Source organism: Amphiura filiformis, chromosome 4, assembly GCF_039555335.1.
Source record: "Amphiura filiformis chromosome 4, Afil_fr2py, whole genome shotgun sequence".
Classification (NCBI taxonomy): Eukaryota; Metazoa; Echinodermata; class Ophiuroidea; order Amphilepidida; family Amphiuridae; genus Amphiura; species Amphiura filiformis.
Genome location: NC_092631.1, coordinates 57434917 through 57462007, shown reverse-complemented (window position 1 = coordinate 57462007; position 27091 = coordinate 57434917). Strand labels below are relative to the sequence as shown.

Here is a 27091-nt window from a genome sequence, read left to right as displayed (position 1 = left end):
TTGTATAAGCACTTAAAATAATGGTGTGCGACCAGAAAGCAATTTGTTCAATAATCAGCAAGTTGTTCTCCACATTTTGATTTATATCACTATATTAACTGTCTTAAATTCGTGTCATGGTCGACATATAATCACTCGGTGAAAGATGTATTGTTCCATTCCACGAGCCGGAGGTGGAATGGAACAATCCATCTTTCACCTCGTGATTATGTCGACCATCACACTCATAGACAGTTAATATTTGTATAACATCATTCTTCCCATTTACATCTGATTCAGGTAAGAATAAATTGCAAGTGGGCCTACTAACTTGCTCTGTAAGGCCGAGTTCACATAGGAGTATACAGTTTGAGTCATAATACGTTTTGTCCATGCAATTTAATAGCGATCGTCACTGACATGACTGATATGTTTTAAGCTTACTCACACAATATTGCATGGAAATTTTTGCATTTTGTGCATTTTTCATTGAAAAAATGGGGAGGGGGCATTTATTAGAGAGTGGGCGTTTATTAGAGAGGGGGCGTTTAATACAAACAATATGGTACATGTTTTTCTACATTGTAATTTTATGACTTATATTGTATGTTTTTATGCCATGTAAAAGAATATTGCAATTTGGCCTTTGGGCCACAAGGTTATTTTTTAATAAAATTGAATTGAATTGAAAACATCTACCTGTATAATAGTGAACTTGTACTAAAGGTTTCACATTAGATTCACGGCTATGTACATTCATATGATACAAAGTACGGTATATAAATTCAGTTATATATTTTCTATAACAATTTTAATTTGACATTTTGCCTGTAATACATCATTTAAAATTTACCCCACAGTGTTTCAGAATTCTGAAGGACAAATATTGATGCCCTTAAAGTATTACAATTGTATCCTTGATCCTTCACAATCCTGAAAGTGGACCACAAGGTGGGCTGTAACCTAAATCTGAAATGATTTGCAAAATGTCAAATCACCAGTCAAAACTGTTTGTTATAGTAAGGGATAATAAGTATTTTTCTCAAAAATATAATCCCACATATTTTTTGACTGTCATTTCAATACTGACCAGCTGTACATTACAAAAAATAAATAAGTAATAATAATTTCAATGAAATGCAACAGAAGTATGCATAAACTGTGACAAAGCACACACACACACACATACATACTGAAGTTTCAAATTGACAATTGACAAATTTCATTGGCCATTTTGGCCAAAATAATAAATTGTATCATATTAAAGTCTCATTAAAAAAAATACTTACTATCCCATTTAAAAGAGAGTGGGAACATATTGAATGCAGCAGAAATATCCCTGTTCACAAACGCTTGTTAGGGGGTTGCCTGATGCAAATGAAAACCATCATAAAAATAGTTTGGCCTTCCCTCCCTCTTTCATACCTTGACTAATTTCAGCCCCACCCCTTCTTACTCTGAAAATTATGCATCAACCCAATAAAAAAAATACCATGAAACTTAATTTTCACTGCAAAAATGATGGTGATTTTTTTTCAGGGTCCCCTTTACAAGGGTCAAGGGCCCCTCTACAAGTGCTAGTGGATGGTCCCCTTATACAGTATCAATCATCCAGAAAAGCACAGCATTATCATTTGGTATTATTACTTTCAAAAAGCTATGAGACCAATAACTGCATTTAATCCTCTATTATTAGAACTGAAGGTTTTACTTATTAGAATAGAAACTGAATACATTTTTGCTGAACCATGAAATGGTATCAGCCTATATTAGTGTATGTCCCTTACTTACTTACTTACCAACCATTTGGTCTAAAATGGACATATCTTTAAATGCCACGAAGGTATGAACCCCCAAGTGGTGTCAAATGAAAGAGAAAGAAGTAAAGAATATGATAAAAATATTTCCTAACGCCAGAGGTCATCCAAGGGGTCACAGGGGTCAAAAAAGGTCATTTTAACCAAAAATGCTCCAATTAAGCTTAAATTTATATGCAATGATCCTTATGACATTCTAAACATGTTTAAAATATTTAAATATTCATTTAAGGTCATTAAGGGGTCATAAAGGGGTCAAAGGTCAAGTTTCCAAAAATGCTCCAATTGAGCTGATATTTAAATGCAATGATCTTTAAGACATTCTAAACATGTTTAAAATATTTTAAAATTCATTTAAGGTCATTAAGGGGTCAAAGGTCAAGTTTTCAAAATGGTTCAATTGAGCTGAAAATAGCAACATTTCCAGGGAATATAATTACCAAATTACCCACTTTTTTCCCAGTGTGTGTATATCCTCAAATTGAAATTTTGGATGATTTCCATTTTCTGTTTAGGTTTGTGTTGCTTGGCTAGAAGATTTTGGTTGGTTTCAGTTTTCTTTTGGTGATTCCCAGTGTTGTTTGGCTCCAAGATATTAATGCCCAAAATTAAGATTTTTGATGAGTTCACATTTTCCTTTTTATGGTTCCCAGTGTTGTTTATATGGCTCCAAGATGTTTAGCACTAAATTGATATTTTGGATGGTTCCCATTTTCTTTTAAGGTTCCCACTTCCCAATGTTGCATAGAGCATACCAGCACTACTGCATCAGTGCAAAACTGGAACCAGGAGCAATTTGTTTTTATTGCTCCTGGTTCATACAAGACCAGGAGCATTTGGTGGCTTTACAAGGGCAAATTTGCTCCCTGCACCTGCTGATTTCAAGGCTTGATGATCACGTTCTTATACTTCAGCATTATACTAGTTATAGCACACATGAAGTCACAGAAATCATTGACTTGAAATAGTATGCTATCTTCCCTAGTGAATTTCCAAATTTTTGATTTTGTAGTTAATCTCTTGTGCTCTTTCCCATCCCTTGATTCAATATGTAGCTCAAATATGATTCCTCTTGTTGGTCTAATCAATACTCCATATGATGCATCTGAAGTACCCTTACTGAGACCAATTAATGCTTGGATCCAAGCTTGACGAGTATCGTCTTCTGGTTCCTCTTCCTTATTCGTAACATCACTCTTCACCTCTCCCGCTATGAAACTGTGTATCCATTTAGGCAGACAAGCAGAATGTACTACTGTATCAGGTACATACATATGTACATCTTTGGGGTACTTTCTACCTTTTTTTTTAGGATCAGGCAATTTGCACCCACCCAGGAACTTTAGGGCCGCAATCTCTGACCTGTCTTCCTTGTCCTCAAAAGTTGCAATAATACAGCTGTCTGTAAAATGACCTGCTCCACCACCTATATTCAAGACTTGAAATTTACGTGCCAAATATTCATGAGGATACTGGCAGCGTAGCACCTCTCTGCAGATTGTAAATATAGCATCCAGAGCCACTCTTCCTAAACCATTGGCCATAGGTGACATGTGGTGTCCAGGATTCAAAAAGCCACTTTTGATGTATTCAATCTTAGTCAGTGAATCATCAGTCAGAAGGGGGTATTTTTTCAGCAATGCAGGATCTATAAAAAGAAAAAAAGCAATGATACACTACAGTGAGTGTTCAAAACCACACCAGAATCTAATGTGTCCCAGAAAGAAGTCTTCAAAAAGTTGGGTGTACCACTACCATAAATGAACTAGAATTTTGTGGTTTTCGGCTTTCGCGATCATGGCAACATGAAGCATCGGCTATGATGCCTCCCCCTTTTGCATTGTTTGTGAAATTTCAGATGTTTAGATCAAAGACCCGGTGTTGTCACTTACTAGGACCGTGTGTCTGCATGATCGTTTTGAATTCTGCGAAAAAAAGTGTCATTTTCAAAGAATATTGAAAAAAATATGGTTGTTTTTTGTAATAGTGTACTCGAAATTCAGAAATAGGGTACATTTCATCAATCGTTGACGCGAAATTCTCATGTCTCAATCATGTCCAGCAATTGAAAGAGTATCCCGCATTTGCAATTTATCGTCTTCTGACTTGCATATGGGGAAATCCACGATTAAGAGTACCAGACCTTAAAATCTCTTTTTTGACAATATCTTTGGAAATAAAGCATGTATAGTGGACAATTTGGTATCAACTTAAAAGGCACGCCAAGATCTTTCATTTGAGTGTTAAGTCGTTGAAACTGAGTAAAGTTAATAAGACTTTGTTTCCAAAAACTGTCAAATATTTGAGTGAATTTGATGATTTTTGTGAGGTTCTTTTGAAACCAATGTTTAACCAAATAAATGGGGTTGCACTTTTTAATTGTTTTCTTTCTAAACCAAGGGAAAAAGATTTATGTCAAAAGGTATTTTTTATTGATTCCCAGATTCTTGTAGACTTTGTAGACAAGAGCGGCAATCAAGAAAAACTGTAACTCGACGCGAGTAATCATGATTTTGGTCAGTTTGCCAAATTTCCTCAACGTTATGAAAAATTGAACACCTTACATGTACTTGTGTACCAGTATGAGCTAAAGACATGTTGTCATGACATGGGAGTAAAAAAATGTAACACAAGTATAACAGACTTTAGTGGTCTCTGTCTCATAAAGAAAATTGACTACAAACAATTTTCATTAACCCTAACGCCCTAGCTGCTTTTTGGCGAGGGGGAAGGAAAGGAGGAAGGAAGAAAGAAAGAAGAAGAAAATTTTTTTTTTCTCAGGTGGGGTTTCGAGCCACCGACCCCTCGGGTGCCAGACACGTGCACGGGCCTACATGTACCTTGCCATGGGGGTGTAGCTTTGCCGGCCAAGCTTTCCATGACCATATGACTGTTCGCATGATGATGCAATCGCATCAGGTGGGATACCCGCCGTGCACAACTGCACATGCTTTGTGAAGTGTGGTTTTGTGATGTTTAGTACTGTTAGGGTTAATACGCACATGCATGCGGAAAATTAAGGTGTTCTTAACCCTAACGCCCTAGCTGCTTTTTGGCGAGGGGGATAGGAAAGGAGGAAGGAAGAAAGAAAGAAAGAAAGAAAGAAGAAGAAGAGACAACTTTTTTCTCGGGTGGGGTGGGGTTTCGAACCACCGACCACTCGGGTGCCAGACAAGTGCACAGGCCTACCTTGCCACAGGGGTGTAGCTTTGCCGGCCAAGCTTTCCGTGACCCTGACTGTTCGCATGATGACGCAATCGCATCACTTGGGATACCCACCCATGCACATGCTTTGTGAAGTGTGGTTTTGTGATGTTTAGTACTGTTAGGGTTAAGCATTGATGTAGCAGAGCAGTGGTGTCATGTTTACTCACACTGCTATGCTAGCTGCATGGCTAACCCAGATGTGCAATGGTTTTTTTGGGCTGTGGTGACTGGTGAGTAGGGGTGGTTTGGGGTTAGGGCGTATAGGTGCAGCTTTGTAGCCATGGGGCCTATGTTCAAGGGTATTAGGTTTGGTAGGCATCATTTTTGCAGTGAAGTTTGAGAAGGGGGTATCATGCACTACCATGGGGTTTCAAAAAGCACCCTAAACAAGTAATTTGATCGGTCTAAAAACGCACCCCTAAACAAGTATGGTAAGTGTTAAATTCTACCCTTAACATGTAAGCAATATTTGATACCAAAATTGCGAAAAAAATCTGGGAAAAAGTTTGACAATTTTGACGCCCTGCTTCATTCCCAAATTTGACCCTAAACACGTAAGTACTAGTGTTGAAAGTACACCCTTTTTTACATATTTCATTGTTTTTGCTACCCTCACGCTACATAAGTATCTTGCCCAATCTGGAAAAAATACCCTTTTAACGTGTTTTTTGGTCACACATGATATCCCCTTGTCAATGACCAGTGAACCCTGATCCCCCCCCCCCCCGGGTCACACAAATGAAACAAATGAGCCACATGGAACGTTGGGGACATTAGAAAGTGCCTTATTATTAGAGTGTTGGGTGCATTGTTGGGGTATATGCGGTACTGTGTGCTTGGGTGACATGATCGTTACATGCCCCCTCCTCCCTCCTTTTCCGTTTTTGAAGGCATCGACACAAAATTTGGGGTGAACCATTCGGCCATTGCGTGGTATCGAAAGTATCGAAGTATTTCCATTTTTTTTTGGTATCGGATTTCGATACCAAAAGTGGGTATCACCCACCGCTATGGAAGACTACAAATTAATCTCAACAATAGCTTTTATATTTAAGTCATGCCACAGAGCAACGATATATAAAAAGTCACAAGGTGTTGTGGTGTAGGCAGGGCTCGAATTTCAGGGAGGCCACCGAGGCCATTGCCTGACCTTTTTCAGTTTTAGCCTTGGTGCCCCAGAACTTTATCAACTTCAAGGCATTCTTCATCACTTGTTGGCCTTTTTGGTGCCCTTCTTTGTTTTTGTCCAGTGGCCTTGAAAATGGGTGCCCCAAAAAATTGAAATTCGAGGCCTGGGTGTAGGATATAAAAATCATAATGAGGCGGATATATTCCAGAATGCTTCGGGGTTAAATACATACAAAATTGGGCAATGTTATACCCTAGGCCTAAATGCCGATAAGCGTTGTTCCAAAAACACACCATTAACCCTAACCCCCAGAGAGCGTTTTCATACTGGCAGTTAAAGAAGGGGGAATAAAGAGAGAAAACAAAGAAAGAAGTTGTTTGCTCTGGGTGGGATTCGAACCCTTGCCACAGGTCTTGGGCTTCGCTGGCCAGTGAAACCGTGCCTATATATCACTTAGGGCGATTGCGTCATCACATACCGTGGGATGCACGCACGCACAGTTTTGTTGTTTGTAGTGTTTTGTAGTACTCAGGTTTGTTAGGGTTATAATGTCAAAACAGTGCAACATTTACCCCTTATTCCCAAAACGACGTCCGATGGCGAAAATCCAATCCTTTTTCCGACGTGTTTATTATTAGCGGATGCGTAGCTCATATATATCTGAGTGGGTCCCCCGGGGCAAAAAATAATACTTCAACCAGTGCTGTGATGTCACCACTTCTTAAAATTTTCCAAAAATTGGCCCTCAAACTCATAATAGTCCAATACAAGAATCAACTGCAGAAATTCATACTTTAATAATCTATCTTCATGTATCCGTAAACAAGTTCATCAGGATTGTCAGTAGATATCATATATAAAATGTCATGTAAACAAATCCAATTGATTATTTGGTAAAATGATGTTAAACATACCTAACAATGACGTTTCGTGCTACATCGTAGCACTTTCTCAAATCGACTGACCAAAACCTATGAGAAACTCAAGAGCGATCCAACCGCGCGTTACAAGAAAAAGCTTGTAAGCTTACTCACTAGGTTCAAGAAAGAAGAAAAGATCACTGTCAAGGAGTATTGGAAACTCTACCCCACTGTTGAAAATACCCCTAGAATGTACTGCACGCCAAAAATACATAAAGCCGGCACCCTTTGAGACCTATAGTGGACTACTCGGCTCGATTATGTACGAGACATCCAAAGAGCTTGCCAGAATTCTAGGTCCTTTAGTAGGCCAGTCGCAGCACCATGTCATTAACTCCAAAGATCTGGCCTTGAAGACTTAGTTGAAATTATGATTGATGAGGGCGAGGAATTCATATCTCACGACGTAGTGTCTCTGTTCACTAACACCCCCATTAGCGAATCCCTTGAGATTATCAGGCACCGGTTAACTGAAGATGCCTCGCTGAATGAGAGAACCAAATTAACTGTAGACGACGTCATGGAGATTTTAGCTTTTGCTCTCACTACCACATACTTCTCCTTTCGCGGCCAAGTGTATCAACAAAAATTTGGTACCGCGATGGGCTCCCCGGTTAGTCCAATAGTTGCTAATCTATACATGGATTGGCTCGAAAAAGAAGCCATTGCCACAGCCCCAGTCAACTGTCAACCTAGACTTTGGAAAAGATATGTGGACGATGTGTTAGAAATTGTTAAGAAAGGATCAGCGGAACAGCTCACTTCACATATCAATCAGATAGACAAAACCGGTAACATCAAATTCACGTATGAAAAAGAAGAAAACCAACAGATCGCTTTCCTTGACACCCTCATTGTCAAGAAACCTGATGGCTCCATTAAACTGTTAGTATACTAGACAAGTCAAAATTTGAGAATTTGTGCTTACTGGAGGCATTTCGTGTTAAAAGTGGTTAAACAAGCATTTAAGGATAATTCGAGGGTGCTGAATTTGAAAATGCTGTTTAACCAGTTCAGTTTTGGAGTCTTAGCCCTCAAAATTCAAAAAACAAAATGGCCGCCATTTTCAACATATTTTTGATTATAACTTGAATTTTAAACAGCATAGGAGGTTAAAAATGGTTGCAATATTCATGTTTATGATGCAGAGGAACCCAAATTGATTGTTACTGAAGTTTCAAGTGGTATGGTTTTGCCGCCATGTTGAATTCCAAAATGGCCGCCATTTTCATCAAGTTTATGCATTTCCTGCTATAACTTGGATAGTAGGCAGCATAGATGTTTAAAAATGATGGCAGTACCCATGTTTTTAATACCAAGGATTCCAAATTATCTGTTACCTAATATCTGTTGTAACTAGTCACAGTTGCCACCATCTAGAATTCCAAGATGGCCGCCATTTTTATCAAGTTTCTGCATTTCATGTTATAACTTGGATAGTAGGCAACATAGAAGTTTAAAAATGATGGCAGTACCCATCATTTTGATACCATGGATTACAAATTATCTGCTACCTACTACCTGCTGTAACTAGTTAGGGTTGCCACCATTTAGAATTCCAAGATGGCTGCCATTCATTTGGTAATTTCTGGGTGTATTTCAAAAAACAAATTTGTCATCGTTTTCATATAAAGGGTACATTACGTTCTGTGGCTAAATGCACTTTTAATTTTAATTTAATATTAAATTAGTTTTCCAAGTGCATTAAAAAGGTTAAAGATTTCCAAATTACCTATTATACTTTACAATCGTACAACTCATGAAACTGTCAACATTGGCACTTAATGTTACTTACGGCTAATTGTTCCCGTTAGGATCTTGTAACTATTTGATTCTTTCTATTTGACCTTTCACTTTGTAGTTCAGTGATTCCTAACTTTAATTGATGCCTTTTAAGGCAAGAGTGCAGAAACAGAAGAGACTGTCAAGTCTCTTCTGTTTCTGCACTCTTGTTGGCTGTTAAATGCACACATATGCACAACCATCTGTGCATGTCAGCTGCAATTGTTTATACATCCATTGGTACATTTGCATGTTGGTGGTAGATTCTCCTGTGGACAACCCTTTGAGAATAGTATCACACGTGCCTTATCACATCTGTGCACATCATCTGGCATGCACCTTGCAAATGAAGTGTGCTAAGAGCTGTCAACAATTGCTTGAAACACCTCTGTCTTTTTGCCGTAGCCAGCAAGCTGTGACACACTGTCACAACCAGTTATGAAATAGAAGCAAAGCTTCCACTTGGCAAGGCAGCAGTTTCTGATAGATTTTGTGGATTGGGATGTATTTGGGCTTCTTACAAATCCTGCTTTCATCCACAGCTGAGTGCATAGCATCTTGTCAAAATAAGCAGCCAGCAAGACAAGTATATGTCAGTGTCACGTACAGAAACCACTACAGCTTCAGCATTTGTGTTAATGCAATGAAGTACAAAGTGAGTATCCGCCTCCTCATGGCCTCTTGGGCTGTTGTGTCCATCCCTGAATCTGAAGATCTAACTTCTGTTATATGTGCAAATCCTCCAGCCACTACAAGTGTTGTGGGTGCAATTGATACAGCATTTGTCATAAGCTGTTGAGATAGGAGCGGCAAGATTTGCTTTAGAACAGAAGAGACTTGACAGTCTCTTCTGTTTCTGCACTCTTGTTGGCTGTTAAATGCACACATTATGCACAACCATCTGTGCATGGCAGCTGCAATTGTTTATACATCCATTGGTACATTTGCATGTTGGTGGTAGATTCTCCTGTGGACAACCCTTTGAGAATAGTATCACACGTGCCTTATCACATCTGTGCACATCATCTGGCATGCACCTTGCAAATGAATTGTGCTAAGAGCTGTCAACAATTGCTTGAAACACCTCTGTCTTTTTGTCGTAGCCAGCAAGCTGTGACACACTGTCACAACCAGTTATGAAATAGAAGCAAAGCTTCCACTTGGCAAGGCAGCAGTTTCTGATAGATTTTGTGGATTGGGATGTATTTGGGCTTCTTACAAATCCTGCTTTCATCCACAGCTGAGTGCATAGCATCTTGTCAAAATAAACAGCCAGCAAGACAAGTATACAGTGTCACGTACTGAAACCACTACAGCTTCAGCATTTGTGTTAATGCAATGAAGTACAAAGTGAGTATCCGCCTCCTCATGGCCTCTTGGGCTGTTGTGTCCATCCCTGAATCTGAAGATCTAACTTCTGTTATATGTGCAAATCCTCCAGCCACTACAAGTGTTGTTGGTGCAATTGATACAGCATTTGTCATAAGCTGTTGAGATAGGAGCGGCAAGATTTGCTTTATTAGCTTTTATTCTCTCCAAGTGAGAGAAAGTTAGTCCAGTTATTCGGTAGAGAACGTTGTGGTTTTCTATTACCCGGCATACTGGTCGTTAGACGGGTTCGTTTTGTTCTGGTTCCAGTCTTGATGGAATCATGCTGGTAATCTGTCAAAGGTTACCTCAATCCTCTGAAACTCGGCCACCACTGCTTGTATGCAGACTCCCATTCATGGCAGCAAGTGAAATTTGAACATTTGAAAGTTCATGCTGCAGAATCTGGTCCAGGGCCGTATTAGTGGTGTTGTTAATGGTGTCAAGTGCGCTGAAGATCAGGAGTGCCAAGCACTTTACATTGGTAAAACCGACCAATCACTGCAGAGTCGCATATATCCCAACTTAGACGCGCTAGTTCAAGTGGCAACGATTCAGCACTCTACAAACATCTTGAGGGCAGCGGTCACAGCTTTGACATTGACATTTTTGTAATTTTGGACCGTGAACTATGTTGGTTCGAGCAGGAGTCAAAGAAGTGTGGGTACAAGCGAACAACCGTCCCTCAACAGGAGCGGGGCTTTAGAGTGAATCTGTCACATGGTTGGGATCAGGTCATCAAGCAACTTCCTCATCGATTGACCTGGGATGACCCTAAATCATTCATGGGGGGATAGGGGGAATAAATTCCCCCAATATTTTGCCAGGGGGTGGTCCGTTGACGCATGTGTGTTTCCAGCCAAATTAACATGATATTTGGCCATTTTAGCCTAAAACTGTAAAAAGTGCAAATTTTTGCGTGCATTTGTACCATCATCTTATTCTGTTGACAAAAGGTGCTGGATTCACTATACTTCAAGAAATTTTCGCCCCCCCCCCCATGTCGTCAAAAAGAAATCTATGCCACTAGCACTGGCCAAATCTTTGGTTGCAATATTCTACAGTATAGGAGATGGTACCCCCTCGCTGAAAGCATTGAATCATCCGAAAGCTGAGACGACTTCTCCTCATCGAGGTTGTCACGCTGGATGGTGTAATCTCGTTGTACACATACTAACTTTCCAATTGGGAGTGTTCCATCATCAGCACTTGCCTGGCTTCATACAAAGTATGAACATTACCAGGCTTGTATTTGGAAACAAGCAGTCACCATTTCTCCAATTCTCCCCAAAGTAACTGACATGGGATGGACCTACATAGATAAAAAGTATAGAACCTGGCTCCACAACTGATGACACTACCTCCAATTCCCAAAGCATGTCGCGAGATAGTTTCATGCATGTATAAATGGCGATTGCAGTTGCAAAATGGCTAAGCACATTTAACAGCCAACAAGAGTGCAAAACAGAAGAGGCTAAAGCCATTAATCAGAGTTTGGAATCACTGTACTACGAAGTGAAAGGTCAAATAGAAAGAATCAAATAGTTGCAAGATCCTAACGGGAACAATTAGCCGTAAAGTAAAATCAAGTGCCAATGTTACCAGTGTTTTTAGTTGTACGGTTTAAAATATAGGCCTAGTAGCTCAAAAGCGGCCATTTTGAAATCTTTAACCTTTTAAAATGCACTTGGAAAACTAATTCAACATCACTGTTTTTGTTCTAAAGAAATTAAAAGTGCATTTAGCCAGAGAAAGTAACCTACCCTTATGAAAACGATGACAATTTTGTTTTTCTGAAACACACCCCAGAAATTACCTAATGAATGGCGGCCATCTTGGAATTCTAGATGGTGGCAACCCTAACTAGTTACAACAGATAGTAGGTAACAGATAATTTGGAATCCTTAGTATTAAAAACATGGGTACTGCCGTCATTTATAAACTTCTATGTTGCCTACTATCCAAGTTATAGCAGAAAATGCAGAAATTTGATGAAAATGGCGGCCATTTTGGAATTCAACATGGCAGCAAAACCATACCAGTTAAAACTTCAGTAACACTCAATTTGGGCTCCTCTGTATCATATACATGGATATTGCCACCATTTTTAACCTCTTATGTTGTTTAAAATTCAAGTTATTATCAAAAATATGTTGAAAATGGCGGCCATTTTGTTTTTTGAATTTTGAGGGCTAAGTATCCAATACTTTTTTTGTTAAACAGCATTTTTGAATTCAGCACCCTCGAATTATCTTAAAAAGCTTGTTTAACCACTTTTAACACGAAATGCCTCCAACCTTTTAATAAAGCACAAATTCTCAAATTCTGACCTGTCTATACCGTAAAAAGACACACACGGATCAGTACCTCCACTTTCACTCTCACCACCCACTTCAGCATAAACTCAGCGTCATTCGAACCCTTATGGATCGAAAGGATAAAGTCATCACAGAGGAGGAGGACAAAAGAATGGAAGAAAGCAAAATCAAGGAAGCCCTCAAACTTTGTGGGTACCCAGAATGGGCTTTCAAAGACGTGGACAAAAAGAAACCCCCAAAAGGAACGTCACAGTCGACCACTAGAGGTATGGTCGCCCTCCCCTACAAAGAGGGGCTTTCATAGCGTGCTAGGAGGATATTTAATAAGCATGGTATTCAAACATCATTTAAGCCACACCAGACATTAAGAAACATTCTGGTCCACCCAAAGGACAAACGCGATTCCTTACAAACCGCCGAATGCGTTTACGAGATCCCCTGCCGCAACTGTGAAAAAACCTATATAGGTGAAACCTCTAGGTACGCGGCTTAAAGAACACAAAACCGAAGCGGAAAAAGCCTCAACTAAGGCTTATACCAGAGCTCAGAGGAAGGCCTCGGTCACCGGTGAGGTCAACAAACCCGCTATTACTGACCATGTAGCGGAGGATAACCATGTGATCAATTGGGATGACGCGAGCATAAAGGACAGAGAGCAAAACAGAAATAGAAGACACATAAAAGAAGCGATTTGGATACGAAAAAGGGGGCCCAACACACTCAACCGGGATGAAGGAAATCACTTCCTCACCGCACATCTATGACCAACTCCTAAAACCACCTAAAACAGCGCCACCAACGTCACGCTCCGACAGGAAGCAGACGAGGAGGACTGGGAGAATTGGTCAGTCGATTTGAGAAAGTGCTACGATGTAGCACTAAACGCCATTGTTAGGTATGTTTAACATCATTTTACCAAATAATCAATTGGATTTGTTTACATGAAATTTTATATATGATATCTTCATGTATAACCGGTTATTTAGAACCGTCCTGTGATCTTGCTATATTTGGTGACAAAAGCAGCCGGCGATTCTGCCTTACCAAGGCCCAAAGTTCAAAGGATCCATGTGTTCGTTTTTTTGTTCCCTGGCTGGATTGGCGCATGGCGTGGGGTGTTAGCGCCCAGTGGGGTGTTGGGTAGTACTAAATAATCCTCTGGCTCAAAACCTACAATGAGTACATTGAATTTGACAGAATTTTTTTCTTTCTTTTTGAACTATGGATGAACGAAAATTTGGTGAGCAAAATTTGCATAAATATGTTCGCTTCTGATATGTGTTTACTTTAATTAAAAATGAGGACTTTGAATGTCTCTCAATTTGGCGCGACATGCATTTCATTTTGATAGCGCTAATACAGTCAAACACCTTTTAAACCAATCAATAGGCCTAATCCTATTGTTGAAGAGGATAATAAGCTTCTACCTTAGATGTCTATAGAATTCCTAATAGCTCTATGGTCTTTGTTTGCATTGGCTAAATCCTGTTCAAGTGGTGGGTTACAAAGCATTGTATTTTGCCTTTAGAGGTATGTATAACCAACAATTAACAATGAGAGGACATTCCCGAACCTCATTAACTTGGGGATGATTTGAAATGACCGCCAATTATGACAGACCCAGTGCCCACACCACACCCCCCCCCACCCCCATGTGAACCCACGCTATGCCACTAAGTATATTGTAAATTACCTGCAAATTCACTGTTATGGCCAGCTGCAAGGACATGCACATAATTATTTGAGGTACTTTTCCTCACATTTGGCGATTTTATTCCCAAAGGAGATCTCAAATTAATTTTTTCCAGCAAAATGTTCATCGGCTGAAGAGTGCTGTAACCACTGTTGACAAAAACAAATCCAATGGCCAGGTGTTGCCAGTACTAAAGAGCCCAAAATCCTGCCCAAAATTCAACTACATGTAATGTGTTTCAATGGGGAAGAAATTGATGGAAACCTTTTGGGCTCGCAAAATTAGCTTTTGGGCTTGAAAAGGTAGGACAGAAAACATGCCGATCAAGATGCCTGTGGGAGCGGAGATTGATTATCTGTGAGTCTATGGAACGGCTAGAAAAAATTAGGGGCATCAAGAGCGGCAATCAATGAATTCAGGTGGTCTAAGGAACAGTTAGCGGCTCTGAAAAAGGGGGTCTTGCCCCCCCCCCTGGTTTAGCCCCCTCGACCTCTTGCTGTTACAATGCTCCGGGCGCTACACTCTATAGCCTCTCTATGTGGGTTCCCGTGCATTCCTTGTGTACATGTACAGGCCCCAAACGTGCCATTTAATGCCGCTGCATGCCCTGCACCCTCAAGTCACCCAGCACTCCGCAGAAAATGAACACGTGCTAGAAATGATTTAGAACTTACAATCCAAATCCTTGAAACTGTATTGATAGTGAGAATCTTCAATCCATTTTAAATCTTTCAGCACTTCTGTCACAGCTTCCTTAATCTGGGTCCAAACTTCAATAATATCATCTGGTAAGGGATCAGGTTTATAGCCTTCTTTTTGTATACATCCAACAAGCATTGGTAGTTGGCCATCTATTGTGCTCTGTATAGCTCTAATTCCTAACTTGCCATAACCATGTATCTCAAGCATCTTGAAGTGTGGGCGCATGTTAGCATCAAATTTCAAAGGCTGAAAGAAATAACACAAATCACAGATTATAGAGGGTACGGTACAGGCCCGTACGCAGGATTTCATTTGGGGGGGTGCTGATTTTGAAAAAGTGGACCTTTTTTTCCAAATTTTGTGAAAAGTGGACTTTCTTCCTAAAATGTGGACCTTTTTGTCCAAAAAAGGCGTAAAAACCCTGAGTTTTTGGGCTAGCTGCACACTTCGCAAATTCTGAAATTTTTGGACTTTTTGTATACTTTTTCCATATTTGGGGGGCGACGACCCCGCACCCCCTCGTGCACGGGCCTGGTACGGTATAATACAGGGAGTGTTCAGAAATCAGTCTGTGGGCCAGGCCACTTTTGACTACCTGGAGAGGTGGCAAAATTTGGTTCCATTTTAAATATAATATTATTATAGTGCCAAATATATAATTGCAAAAATTAGTGTTAAAATTGGTAGCTACATTTATTACCAGATAGGGGAGGCAACCAAGGTTATGTTGGTTTCATACTTTCCTGCCGCTTGCCGCTCTGTTGACGATTTTGCTTCACTGCGCAAGGTGCATCTATAGCCCCCATAGTTTGCATTATTTTTGTCCATAGCCTTAACATGTTCCACTTGTCCCAAAACTAATTCCTACCAAATTTTATTTAATTCGGAGTTTGTCTTATGGGGCCACCACAGGCTTGAAGTCCGAAAATGGGCTTGTCCATTGAAACGTGTAGTAAAGTGAACTTTGCACTCTAAAAACACACTAATATCCTGTAATGCATGTAATGTATAAATGGAAAGAAGAGTGCCATATGAAACTTAACTTTAATACTCTGCTGTGGGATTTGTTTCTTGGATATTCAGATGAGGGTCAAAGGTCAACAGAGTTCAATGTCAGCAAAGGTCAACCAAATAAGTTCAAAGGTCAACAATAAACATATAAATGACATTCAGAGCAAAGTAATACTGCATGTTGTGTAAATCATTGGTCTTTTTTTATCAGTCCTTCCAATAAGATCTTGATCAGGGATTCCATACCTTAGGAAGAGATGAAGCAGTAATGTCAGCTAAATTCAAGCAACCTGGATCTCTCCACAAAGCCAGGTGGATGACAAAGCTACTTTACTCAGTAAAGATCTGTTTGCTTGAAGCCCAGATTTCACAGCTGCCACAAGGTACCATAACAGCCACCCATCAAGTGCCGAAAGTGAGAGAATTTGTTATCTTCGCCACTCTGATCTACAGTTTGTGGTGGTTGACCTGCTCTTCAGCTGCTGATGCCCATGGCATGACCTCAATCTGTTTCACAAGCTGCTCATGTATGAGGCAGTGAATCCAGCAATATCTTCAAGTGCAATTAAAGCTTTGAAACATCACCTATGGTACTTGACAGGAGAGATGCCCCTTGCACTGTTTAGTGATATAGTGCCCTTGCAGTTAAACCTGCAGTAGACATCTTAGCACCTAAGAAGCGGATTGGATTATCCTTTGGAAAGCCTGAGTTACCAACCAACCAACATCACCGCTGCAACATCTCTTGGAGACTTGGTCAATGAGGACTCATGGTTTACTATATCCACATCTTGCAAATAAACACTGACTTTCTCACTGAAGATGTCTCCAGCATCCTTTGCCAACATTGGAGCCATCAATGTTATCAATGACTGTGCAGAACGCAGTGTAAAGCTTAGTGCGGACTTCTTGGATGCAGCAAGAACGGAAAAGCACTACCAAAATACAGTACACTACAAGTTCAAACTAAGCCGCAAGAACGAACCAAATCTCCGAAAGCGCAAATCTAACACTGGAGTCATTCCATACCAACTCAACATGAAAGTTAACCCATACTCATGGATTTTTTTCTTATTTTGTGTAGGCCTACTGGTAGATACTATTGAGAAATGAAAAACCTGAAAATTTGAGGTCGTAACTCTCTTTCGTTTCCGCGCTACAGCAATTCGAAATTCAGGGGGGTCACACAAAAATAACGCGTCACGAGGTCTACTTTGATTTTCAAGGTGGTGTAATTTCAAAAGTATATATCCCACGTCCCTGAAAATTTGTATTCTGGGCTAACTTTTTGTGTAGAATCCAAATATGCAACTTAGAAGTTCATAGGATATACCATTTAAAGATATGATGTCTAAACATAGCCGAAAATCGAAGCTGGACCCACTTCAGGGGGGTCGTATCACCAAAACCCAAAATATATTTAGGGTCCAAATTTTGTCATCTTAAGCCTGCACCCCCTACTACTCAAACACAAAAGAAGGGGCTAATTCCAAATTGTTCAACTGAGTTACAGGCCTTCAAAAATGAACAAAATACATTTTGGACCTAAATTGACCCCCCTGGAAATCCACATCAGACACCTCGAACCAACTTCTCTTGGAGATATGTTTGAGCTACATGCCATATAGCATTTGTATAACTATTACCTTGAAAGAGGCAGTTTGGTTTCTCAATTCCTTCACTATGAATCACTAGATCATTCTCATCATAGACTTCTACAGTAAAGTAAATGGGGTCAATGAACTTTTCACAATAGAGAGCAATGGGAATAAGGATGCTGTTGATTCGAAGTGAAGGAATCAAGAAATCAGATTGAAACTTCTCTGGCTACATTGTATGGCATATATCTCAAACATATATCAAACAGAAGTTGGTTCGAGGTGTCTGATGTGGACTTTCAGGGGGGTCTATTTAGGGCCAAAATTAATTTAGTTCATTTTTGAAGACATGTAACTCAGTTGAACAAGTTGAATTGGCTCTTTCTTTGTGTGTGAGTAATAGTGGAGTGCATACTAAAGATGACAAAATTTGGGACTTAAAATATTTTGGGTTTGTTGATACGACTTCTGAAGTGGGTCCAGCATTGATTTTCGCTATGTTAGACCATCATATCTTCAATATGGTATATCCTATGAACTTCTAAGTTGCATTCTACACAAAAAGTTAGCCCAGAATACAAATTTGCCGGTGTATGGGATATATAATTTAGAAATTACGCCACCTTGAAAATCATAGTAGACCTCGCGACGCATTATTTTCGCGTGACCCCCCTAAATTTCAAATTACTGTAGCGCGGAAACGAAAGGGAGTTACAACCTCAAATTTTCAGGTTTTTCATTTCTCAATAGTATCTACCAGTACACAAAATAAGGAAAAAATCCATGAGTATGGGTTAACTTTCATGTTGAGTTGGCATGGAATGACTCACTGATGATTAAAACCAGACTCCTCATGAGCACTGAACTTCTTAATGAATGTAATAGTAAGTGCTGAAAATAGCATTTTAGGATTGTAAAACTCTTTTACGTAAGGCAGCTATTACTTGATAGTTGATACAGCAATCAAGACAGCAAACATAGCTGCCATTTACAAAAAAAAATATGCAATTGCTTTGGAAATGGTCTAAAATATATTAAATTGATGCACTTAGCAGTATTGAGAATACGGCAGCTATAATAAACCACACAAAGTATATGAATCAAAATAGCTGCCTTATGAAATTGTGGTATGGCTTATCATAAATGTTCTGATGGTCGGTGGCCCCATAGGACGAGGTCCGATTTCGATGAAATTTTGTGTGAGGTATTTATTTTGATAGTGGAACACATTTATGCTATGGACAAAAATCAGGGTTAACATTTTAAAAATAGGGGGGCTATAGATGCACCCTACAGTGCGCAGTTGTACCAGAAACGCTAGCGGTGACCAGCGGCAAGCCATTGAAGGACGATTTTAACCAATAGTAATAACCATTGTGACACTCCAGACATGAGAAAAATGCATTTAATGACATAAGTGACCCAGTGGTCAAGTTATCTAGGGGTCAAAGGTCAAATTTTAAAATTAGTCCAATCGAGCTCAAATTCAACAGGAACAATTCTTACGACATTCTAAGCATGTTAAAAATATTCATGACCCCAAATGTCAAAGTTTAGGGGTTGAAGGTCAAATTTCAAAATTGGTCAAAATCAACCCATTAACGTTAAGGGATGGACATGTCGGTACCTTTTAAATTAATTAAGGACTAATAACTCAATTAGTATTAGCCATATTGCTTCCAACAAACTCATGACATCCAAACCTATTGACGATAATCTTTGAGTAGGGGACAACACGTGAGTGGAATAGTGGAATCATCCAGGGGACAAATGAGGCTACTTTTGATTTAGATTCAGTGATGTGTAAATTGCTCTCCTTTGATAAAGCGGATTTAAATGTAAACCTTTACTGAGTGATAATAAATATCTGGGTTAGGGAGCATCAGGTGAGTGAAGATGTTTCGAGGTCATAGGTCATCTAGGCAGACTTGTAGTATTGGGACCCGTCATGAGTACGGGTACGGGTACGGGTCCGAGCCATGAGTACGGGTACGGGTACGGGTCCCAGACCATGGGTACGGGTACGGGGACGGGTCCCAGGCCATGGGTGCGGGTGCAGGTACGGGTCCGAAGCCATGAGTACGGGTATCGGTACGGGTCCGAACCCAAAATAGGGTGCGGTACGGTGCGGGTGCGGGTCCGGAGCCATGAGTACGGGTACGGGTAACGAAATTGGGACTCGAGTAATGGGTAATGCAGGTGCGGGACCCAGTATAGTGCACGGGTACGGGCCATGGGTACGGGTACAGATATTGGGACTAGAAACATTGTATGAGTCCCATTATTGGTACATGGGTCATAACAAAGCTATTGTTATTGATTATTGACATTAATTTATTGGCTATTATACCTTGCTGTAAATACACTCTTTGATGTCATTTATACCACAACAAATGAATTAAACTACATTTTGCACCAACAGAAGTAGAGAAATTAATTTTGTCATAAGCATATACAACATTTTAATTTGTTGTGTGTGCCATGAGTTGCTGAGACATTTCTATTTGCTAAGAAGTACTTCCATTTACAGAACATTGTAGAACTGGTTTTGTGGAATTAATCAAGTACAAAAAGAGATTGGTGATGGTCTTAGTGAATCTAGCTTAAATATTTTGGGATGCAAAAATCATGTAAACTATGTCTGAGTATTGACACACAGACTGCACAATACTAATTTCAACATACATTTAGCAGTGATATAGCATTCAAGTTATTATTCACCTCAAAACATCAACTGGATTTCAAATTTGATCCAAAATTTGTAGACTTAATTGTCAATATCAAATTTAGTGAATTTCATGGACATCCACACATCCCAGCACACATCCACCAGATTATCCATTAGCTTAATATAATTATTATCATTAATTATGCACATCTGGATAATTATTAATATTTTGCCTATAAGCTCCAATAAATCATAAATTTCTGTAAACATGGTATGGCAAAGGAACTATGTATCATTTGACTCAAATGCACACACTGCCCAAGTACATGTGGTGGGAAAATGTAGTTTTTATGTGTGCATATAAGGGAGTGTATTTGGATGGGGAATATTAAAATGATGAATAAAATAATGCTACAATAATGATATCAAAACATGATAACTTGAAATTCACCACAAACAACAATTTCTTGAAATGTTTTACTTCCAGTTTGCTATTTTTTTCTGTATCAGTGATAGTGTGAATGCTACATGAAGTATACATGTATGAGTGGCATACATTGTGCATAGGCTGGAGGCTGTCACAATCATGACAATGTAGGTATCTACCCTGTGTGTAGCATACATGTACATTTTGTGTAGCCAGGCCTAGATTTACCTTTTTCAGGGCCCTGGGCCAGGCTACAATTTAGGGCACATGCTATCTGGATCCATGCATGTGTATTACTCTCCACCCAACCCCATCCATGTAACCTATTGTTTTGATTATGTCTATGATCAGAGGACTCAGTGCAGTGGAGTTAACAGGCTTGTGAGAAGTGAGAGTAGATCTACTCCCACTTTCTTACATGCATGTAGGCAGGCACTGTATGGTATGGTACCCGTACCCATGGTACCCGTGTCCACGGGTACGGGTACGGGTCCCGGACCATGAGTACGGGTACGGGTATGAGTACGGGTCCCAGGCCATGAGTACGGGTGCGGGTACGGGTCCCGGGCCATGAGTACGGGTACGGGTACGGGTCCCAGGCCATGAGTACGGGTACGGGTGCGGGTCGAAGCCAAAATAGGGCATGAAATGGGTACGGGTGCGGGTCCGGAGCCATGGGTACGGGTGCGGGTACGGAAATTGGGACTCGAGTACGGGTACGGGTACGAGTACGGGTACGGGTACTACAAGTCTGCATCTAGGGGTCAATGGAGTAACAACGTAAAGTACATAAAAGTATAATAATTGTAATGGAAATGACGTAATAGGAATCTTAACATTGAGTCATCAGAATTTGGGAACAAGTGTCTGATTTTGAGAGATTCACAAAAAAAAAAAAAAAAATTTCCACCAACTGTTTTGAATCAGCCTAATATATTCACTTCAAGATAGGTGATCAGATATTTTGGTATTGTGTTTTATACCCCACATTGAGGCATGTACCAAAATAATCCAATTCCCATGTTTTGAGGTAAATTGCACTAGAGGTTTTGATATTAGAAGTAAAACCGTGTTTCACAACAGCCCACAGAACAGCATGTGTGGTATACCACATTTGGGGATTAGGCTATCACTTTTTCATTCATAACATCTAAACGGAATATATTTTGGGCCTAAAACTTCACTGGGATTATGAGAAAAATATGAGCTTTCTTCTGATGCCAAAATCGCCATTTTGATAGAAAAAAGTGGGGGGATGAGGCTGTGGATCAGGTCACCCACCTTTAAGGTTGTGCACCATGAATTGGGGGCCAAATGCGTTACATACTAAAAAAACAACTTCCGGGTACCAGTCCTTCCTTTAAAGAAAGCTATGCTATTTAAATGTGTACATGGACAACTAAGGTATCTTTTGATACCAAATTTATAGTAATATTGGGACAAATTTGAAGTACCAATGGTAGGCCTACATAATGAACAACTTTACAATTGTGTGCTACCCATAGAGTTTGTACATGGGTGCATCGCTGCCCAAACCACCTGACTCGGTGCCATTCAGCCAATGTTTAAGATATCTCTCCACATTAACCTATAGAGCTTTCATTTGATACCAAATTTACTGGCATATCATTTTTCTTCCAAAGATACAGTGAAAAAAAGTGAAAATTCAAAAAAAGTGAAAAACAAAATGATCACAGTGAAAAGTGTGACGCCACCACAGCACCAACCTTTTTGGGTTTTAAGTTCAAAACGCATGGCCTTAAATATTAAGTTATGAATGGATTTCAAGGGTTCAAATTCGCAATGAATTAAGGTTCTCGCAACAAAACCAGGCTTTCGATTCCCGCAAAATATTGAGAAAAACAGGCAAAATCAGAAGGCTGTCACCAACTTTCCCCTCATGTACCTGGCCTTAAAAGGCCACTTTTCACAAAATTGCACCCCCCTTGGTCTGGAAAAAAAATCCACTTTTTCAAAATCAGCACCCCCCCCCAAAAAAAGATCCTGGCTACGGGCCTGCATATATAGTTATATGGATGTTCAAAAAGAACCCAACAAATATAATGTTAGTACATGTACACCATTTCCAGACTCTAACTCTATTGCACTGTACAACATGACGATTTGCAAGTGTTTTCGCACCCCAAATTTGTTAACCCGCTTTTTTTTTGTTGTTTTTTTTACTGCTACACTGGGTTTCAGAGAGGAACGGCAGTCCCTTGCTCAGATTGACGCGACCGTCCTGTAAATGAGCGTCCTACGCGGAGCTTTGTGTTCCCTTCAACTTCAAGAGCGCAGAACTGCGCCGACCAACGGTTTAACGCCAGAATTGGCCAATCAAATTATCGGTCTGTTGTTATGCCCCGGGGCACTTTCGAATATGAAAGTGCGTACCTGTGCCTCACCAAGTACGACACTAGGGGTCTATCTGTGGCGATTTTTGTCCAAAAAAGGGGGTCATTCAGTGGCGAATCCAAGAAAATAGGGGTCATTTTGTGTGTAAATGCTTAGAATTGTGTGTCATTGACCGTGAAAAATAACTTTCTGGGCAAAAATCCCAGGGGGCCACTGGTCATTGACAAGGGGTATCATGCGTGGCCAAAAATCACGTAAAAGGGTCTTTTTCACGATCAGGCACTGTACGCACGTATCGTGAATAGGGTGTCAAAAACATGGAAATTAGAGAAAAAGGGTATCTTTTTCACAACAGATTTACGTATTTAGGGTCCGTCCAGACTCCAGTCCTTCATAAGGTTCATGTTCTTCATGTTTATCCCTAGACTTGACTGTGTAGGTTTCTGTTTAGTCTCTTCTTTTCCATAAAGATTGCCGACTTCGCCCAGCTGGCCCTGTTAATGTTTTTCCATTAACCCATTCAATGCTACACAACCCTACAACATTCAATGGTGATGTACACATGCAGTACATTGTACATGCACAGCACGTGTATACTCTGATTTTAAGAGTTTCAATTCTCCTTTAAAAGTCCAAAGTTTCTCATTTCATTTTAAAATATTTTTACTATTATTTGAATTTTCTATCTTGTATTATGCATAAAAATAAAGATTTTCAAGCTAATTTTCATGTTGTATACAATTATTTAACCACAAATATCTACAGTAGAGGATTGATTGATTTGACCTGTGACCTATTATCCACAAAATAAATAAATAAAAACATGCATGTTATTATCGTCAAAAGCATCATATTTTTGTCAGAATTTTGTCACAATAAGTGATCTTGATTTTATTTAAAAAACAAATTTTAAACTTTTGAATAAATTGTGAAAACATCAAATGAATATTGAAAGGTAAGATGGATATGGTGCAGAATTAAAATACGTTTTTGGATTGGTATCAAATTCTGCAGTCATACACGAATCCTGCAAGTCTTGGCTGAACTGATTGAGCACCATGCATCTCAGTCACTATTTACCGACTTATTTTCATCCTAATACTTTATTCAACTTATGAAATAATACCACTATTATTCATCCGATTCCTTCCAGAAGTAGGCCTTAATTGTTGTCATTTTAAGCTTTTAAAATAAATTATTAATATGATGCACTTTTCATCTTTTCGCAATAAGGCCTAGGTCATAAAAAAAAATGTGACCACTATTTTATGATTTTTGTCTCACTTTGAAACATGATTTGTAGGTCTATAATAATATTTGGAGGATGGAGAATAAATTGTCGAAACTTTAATTGGGCCTACAAAAATGATACCGTATAAAAACATTTCTTGACTTCTTTTTCTCTATTTTCTTTTCTTCATGTTGTTTTTTCTTAGTTAGAGTTTTGTAAATTTTCTTTTCGTTTAATTCCCTCTTAGGCTCTCTGAAACTATAAATCAGCTTAAAATAATGTAACGTTTATTTTGTAATTTTCAAATAGCTCATATTTTGCCCTGGTAGCAGAGCCATTCCGACTTACTATTAAAGAAATCAATGAAAATGGAGCTTCAAGTACTAGTAGGCCTATTACTTGCTTAGGGTGTCGAAAATATATGTTTTACTTGCTAAGGGGTAAAAAAACGCCAATACTTGTTTAGGGTAGGATATTACACTTGTTATACTTATTTAGGGGTGTATTTTAGTCATTGCACATACTTGTTTAGGGTGCTTTTTGAAACTCCATGGCCACGCATGATACCCCCTTGTCAATGACCAGTGGCCCCCCCGGGGCAAAAATTTGCCAAAATTTGCCATTTTTAAGCAAAAATTGCTACAAAATGTAAAAATTGTACAATTTTCGCGCGCAGCGCGCACAAATTGTTCTCATTTTGTGTCAATTTCTAAAAAAAGGTGCCAGCTGATGAAAAATGGGGGTCATCCCCCCGACATCCGGTGGCAATTTGCCTCAAAAAAAAAAAAAAAGGGGGTCTATTGACAGGCACATATCAATGACACGTACCGTACCAATATTATGGGAGTGCCCCCCCCCAGGTGTTATGCTTATGATTGTCAGACCACTAATAACATGACTAAATCAGCCAATCAGAACCCCACTTCCGTGTTTACGCTCTGCACGCTCTCAAAATGTAAACAAGAGTCGTTCTTCTCCGACACTACTACACAATGTAGGCCTACCCGCACTACTAGTGTGTATAGTATTTATCTAGTAGTATTTACTTACGACTGTTCCGGATGAAGCTGAAGTACCGGTACTTGCATTGCTTGTATCCGATTCCGTTTTGTCCTTGTCATGCTTGTTGTCTGACTCCGAGCATGTCGAGTCGTGATCTGCCAATCTGTTCGACTTCCGCAGAGACGGCTTCCTCCCTTTACCACCCAAATATTCATGTTCACTGTCATAACCAGATGCACTATCTAACGGGGACGACTCTGACACTCCAACTCCAACATGGACGTCCGCCATGACTAGTAATTCATCATCTGACGAAAAGGGTAAAGGTCGGACATACGGGGCTTTAGGAGTATGACACTGCAGAGGGTATATTAAGGTGGTTATGGAGGCATTTTGGAAGTCCTCTTATTTATGTTTTAAACATAATCATTTGAGTAGGGCAGAGAACACTGCTCAATATGCCTTTTGTTTTAAGCTAATCGGACACACGGTTTTCATAATACATAGGCCTACATTTCAAATTTCTTTGTAGGCCCCTATTGTACTGTGTTTTAATACAATGAGCTAATATAGGCCTATGACTCAAGTGTAATTTTTGTCAATAGGCCTATCATTCAGTTGCTAAAATTCAATGCACTAGCTTAAATGTTCATTGGTTAAACTTGGTCAACACGGTTCCTAATGACTTCCAGATAATTTAATGAAGAAGCCACGGTGAAACTAGTTTGCATAATTAATTAACGTAAAATGGGGTAACTTTGGGCACTTTTCAGAGTTTTTAAACCACTGCTTCCAAACAAAACCAATTTTATTTCTAATTAACTCTTTTTTGTGACATCAGGGTTCCCTTCTACACCTTGAAGTTGAAAAAGATTTTTTAATAATTTTGTAAGGGTGCCCTAGGGGTTAAAAATGACCTGACCAAAGTTACCCCGCCTTTGGGGCAACTTTGGTCACAGTCACAGTATTAGGGGTGGTGCAATAATTATGTGTACCCCGGGGTGAAATATAGGGGGGGCAAAGATTTTTGGCAGGCCAAAAGGGGGGGCAAGCATTTTTGGCAGGTCGAAAGGGGGTCAAGCGATTTTGGCAGGTCGAAAGGGGGGCAAGCAATTTTTGGCACAGATATTTTGGGCACCGTTTCTATATTAGGCCTACGCCCTAAAAAGGCGTAGGAAAACGTTACGAACATGTTCAAATAGGGGGGGCCTATGCAAAATTTCCTGCTCGCTGCGCTCGCATTAGGCCCTATATGTTAAGACAATTTAAGGTTTTAAATTCGGGTTCCCCAAAATCTTGCATGTGTAAGGGGGGGCAAAGATTTTTGGCACGTCAAAGGGGGGCAAAGGTTTTTGGCACGTCGAAAGGGGGGGCAAAGGTTTTTGGCACGGCCAAAGGGGGGCAAGCGATTTTGGCAGACCATTTTGAGAATTCACCCGGGGTACACATAATTATTGCACCACCCTTACATTCCATGAAGGAAAAAAATCAAAAAATTTATCTTCGCTGAATATGGGCAAGTTGTTGTTTTTGTGACATTTGACACCTTGCAAAATTAATCAAACACACATTCTTGCTCACAAATATCGATTTTATTTTTCTGAAAAAATGTAAAAAATGCTGATTTTTGGTCAAAATCCCGCTTTTTCGTAAATTTCAAGGAAATTACACATGAGCGACTATTATTTCTTCCAAACATATTTCTTAACAAATTGACACCAAATATGACTAAAAACAATATTGCTGTACGAAAATATGACCATTTAAAAAAATATATTTGACCGACAAAAGTTACCCCGCTGACCGAAGTTACCCCATTTTACGGTAGCATTTATGCAAATTAGCTCATTAATTATGCAAATATGCAAATTTAGGAGGCGGCTT

General features: G+C 39.6%; 2 protein-coding genes across 2 annotated transcripts in view; both read right to left on the bottom strand.

Annotated features, from left to right (window-relative positions):
• Window positions 1-27091, bottom strand: part of LOC140151122 (sphingomyelin phosphodiesterase-like) — a 496863-nt gene that overhangs the window by 231058 nt on the left and 238714 nt on the right. The window lies entirely within an intron of this gene.
• Window positions 360-25508, bottom strand: LOC140151118 (uncharacterized). The gene is made up of 3 exons (XM_072173341.1): window positions 25256-25508; window positions 14888-15161; window positions 360-3444 (listed from the first exon to the last, which is right to left on the bottom strand). Exons 1-3 carry the CDS (start codon window positions 25496-25498, stop codon window positions 2678-2680), a joined length of 1284 nt encoding a protein of 427 aa, XP_072029442.1. The 5' UTR covers window positions 25499-25508; the 3' UTR covers window positions 360-2677.

Bases quoted from the DNA above. Each gene is read 5' to 3' on its own strand.
- LOC140151118 (XM_072173341.1), bottom strand. From the start codon at position 25,498: ATGGCGGACGTCCATGTTGGAGTTGGAGTGTCAGAGTCGTCCCCGTTA. The intron at 15,162-25,255 runs GTAAGTAAATAC...TATTTCTTTCAG, and splicing joins CAGCTTCATCCGGAACAGTC to CCTTTGAAATTTGATGCTAA. The intron at 3,445-14,887 runs GTAAGTTCTAAA...TTCTTTTTATAG, and splicing joins CAGTTTCAAGGATTTGGATT to ATCCTGCATTGCTGAAAAAA.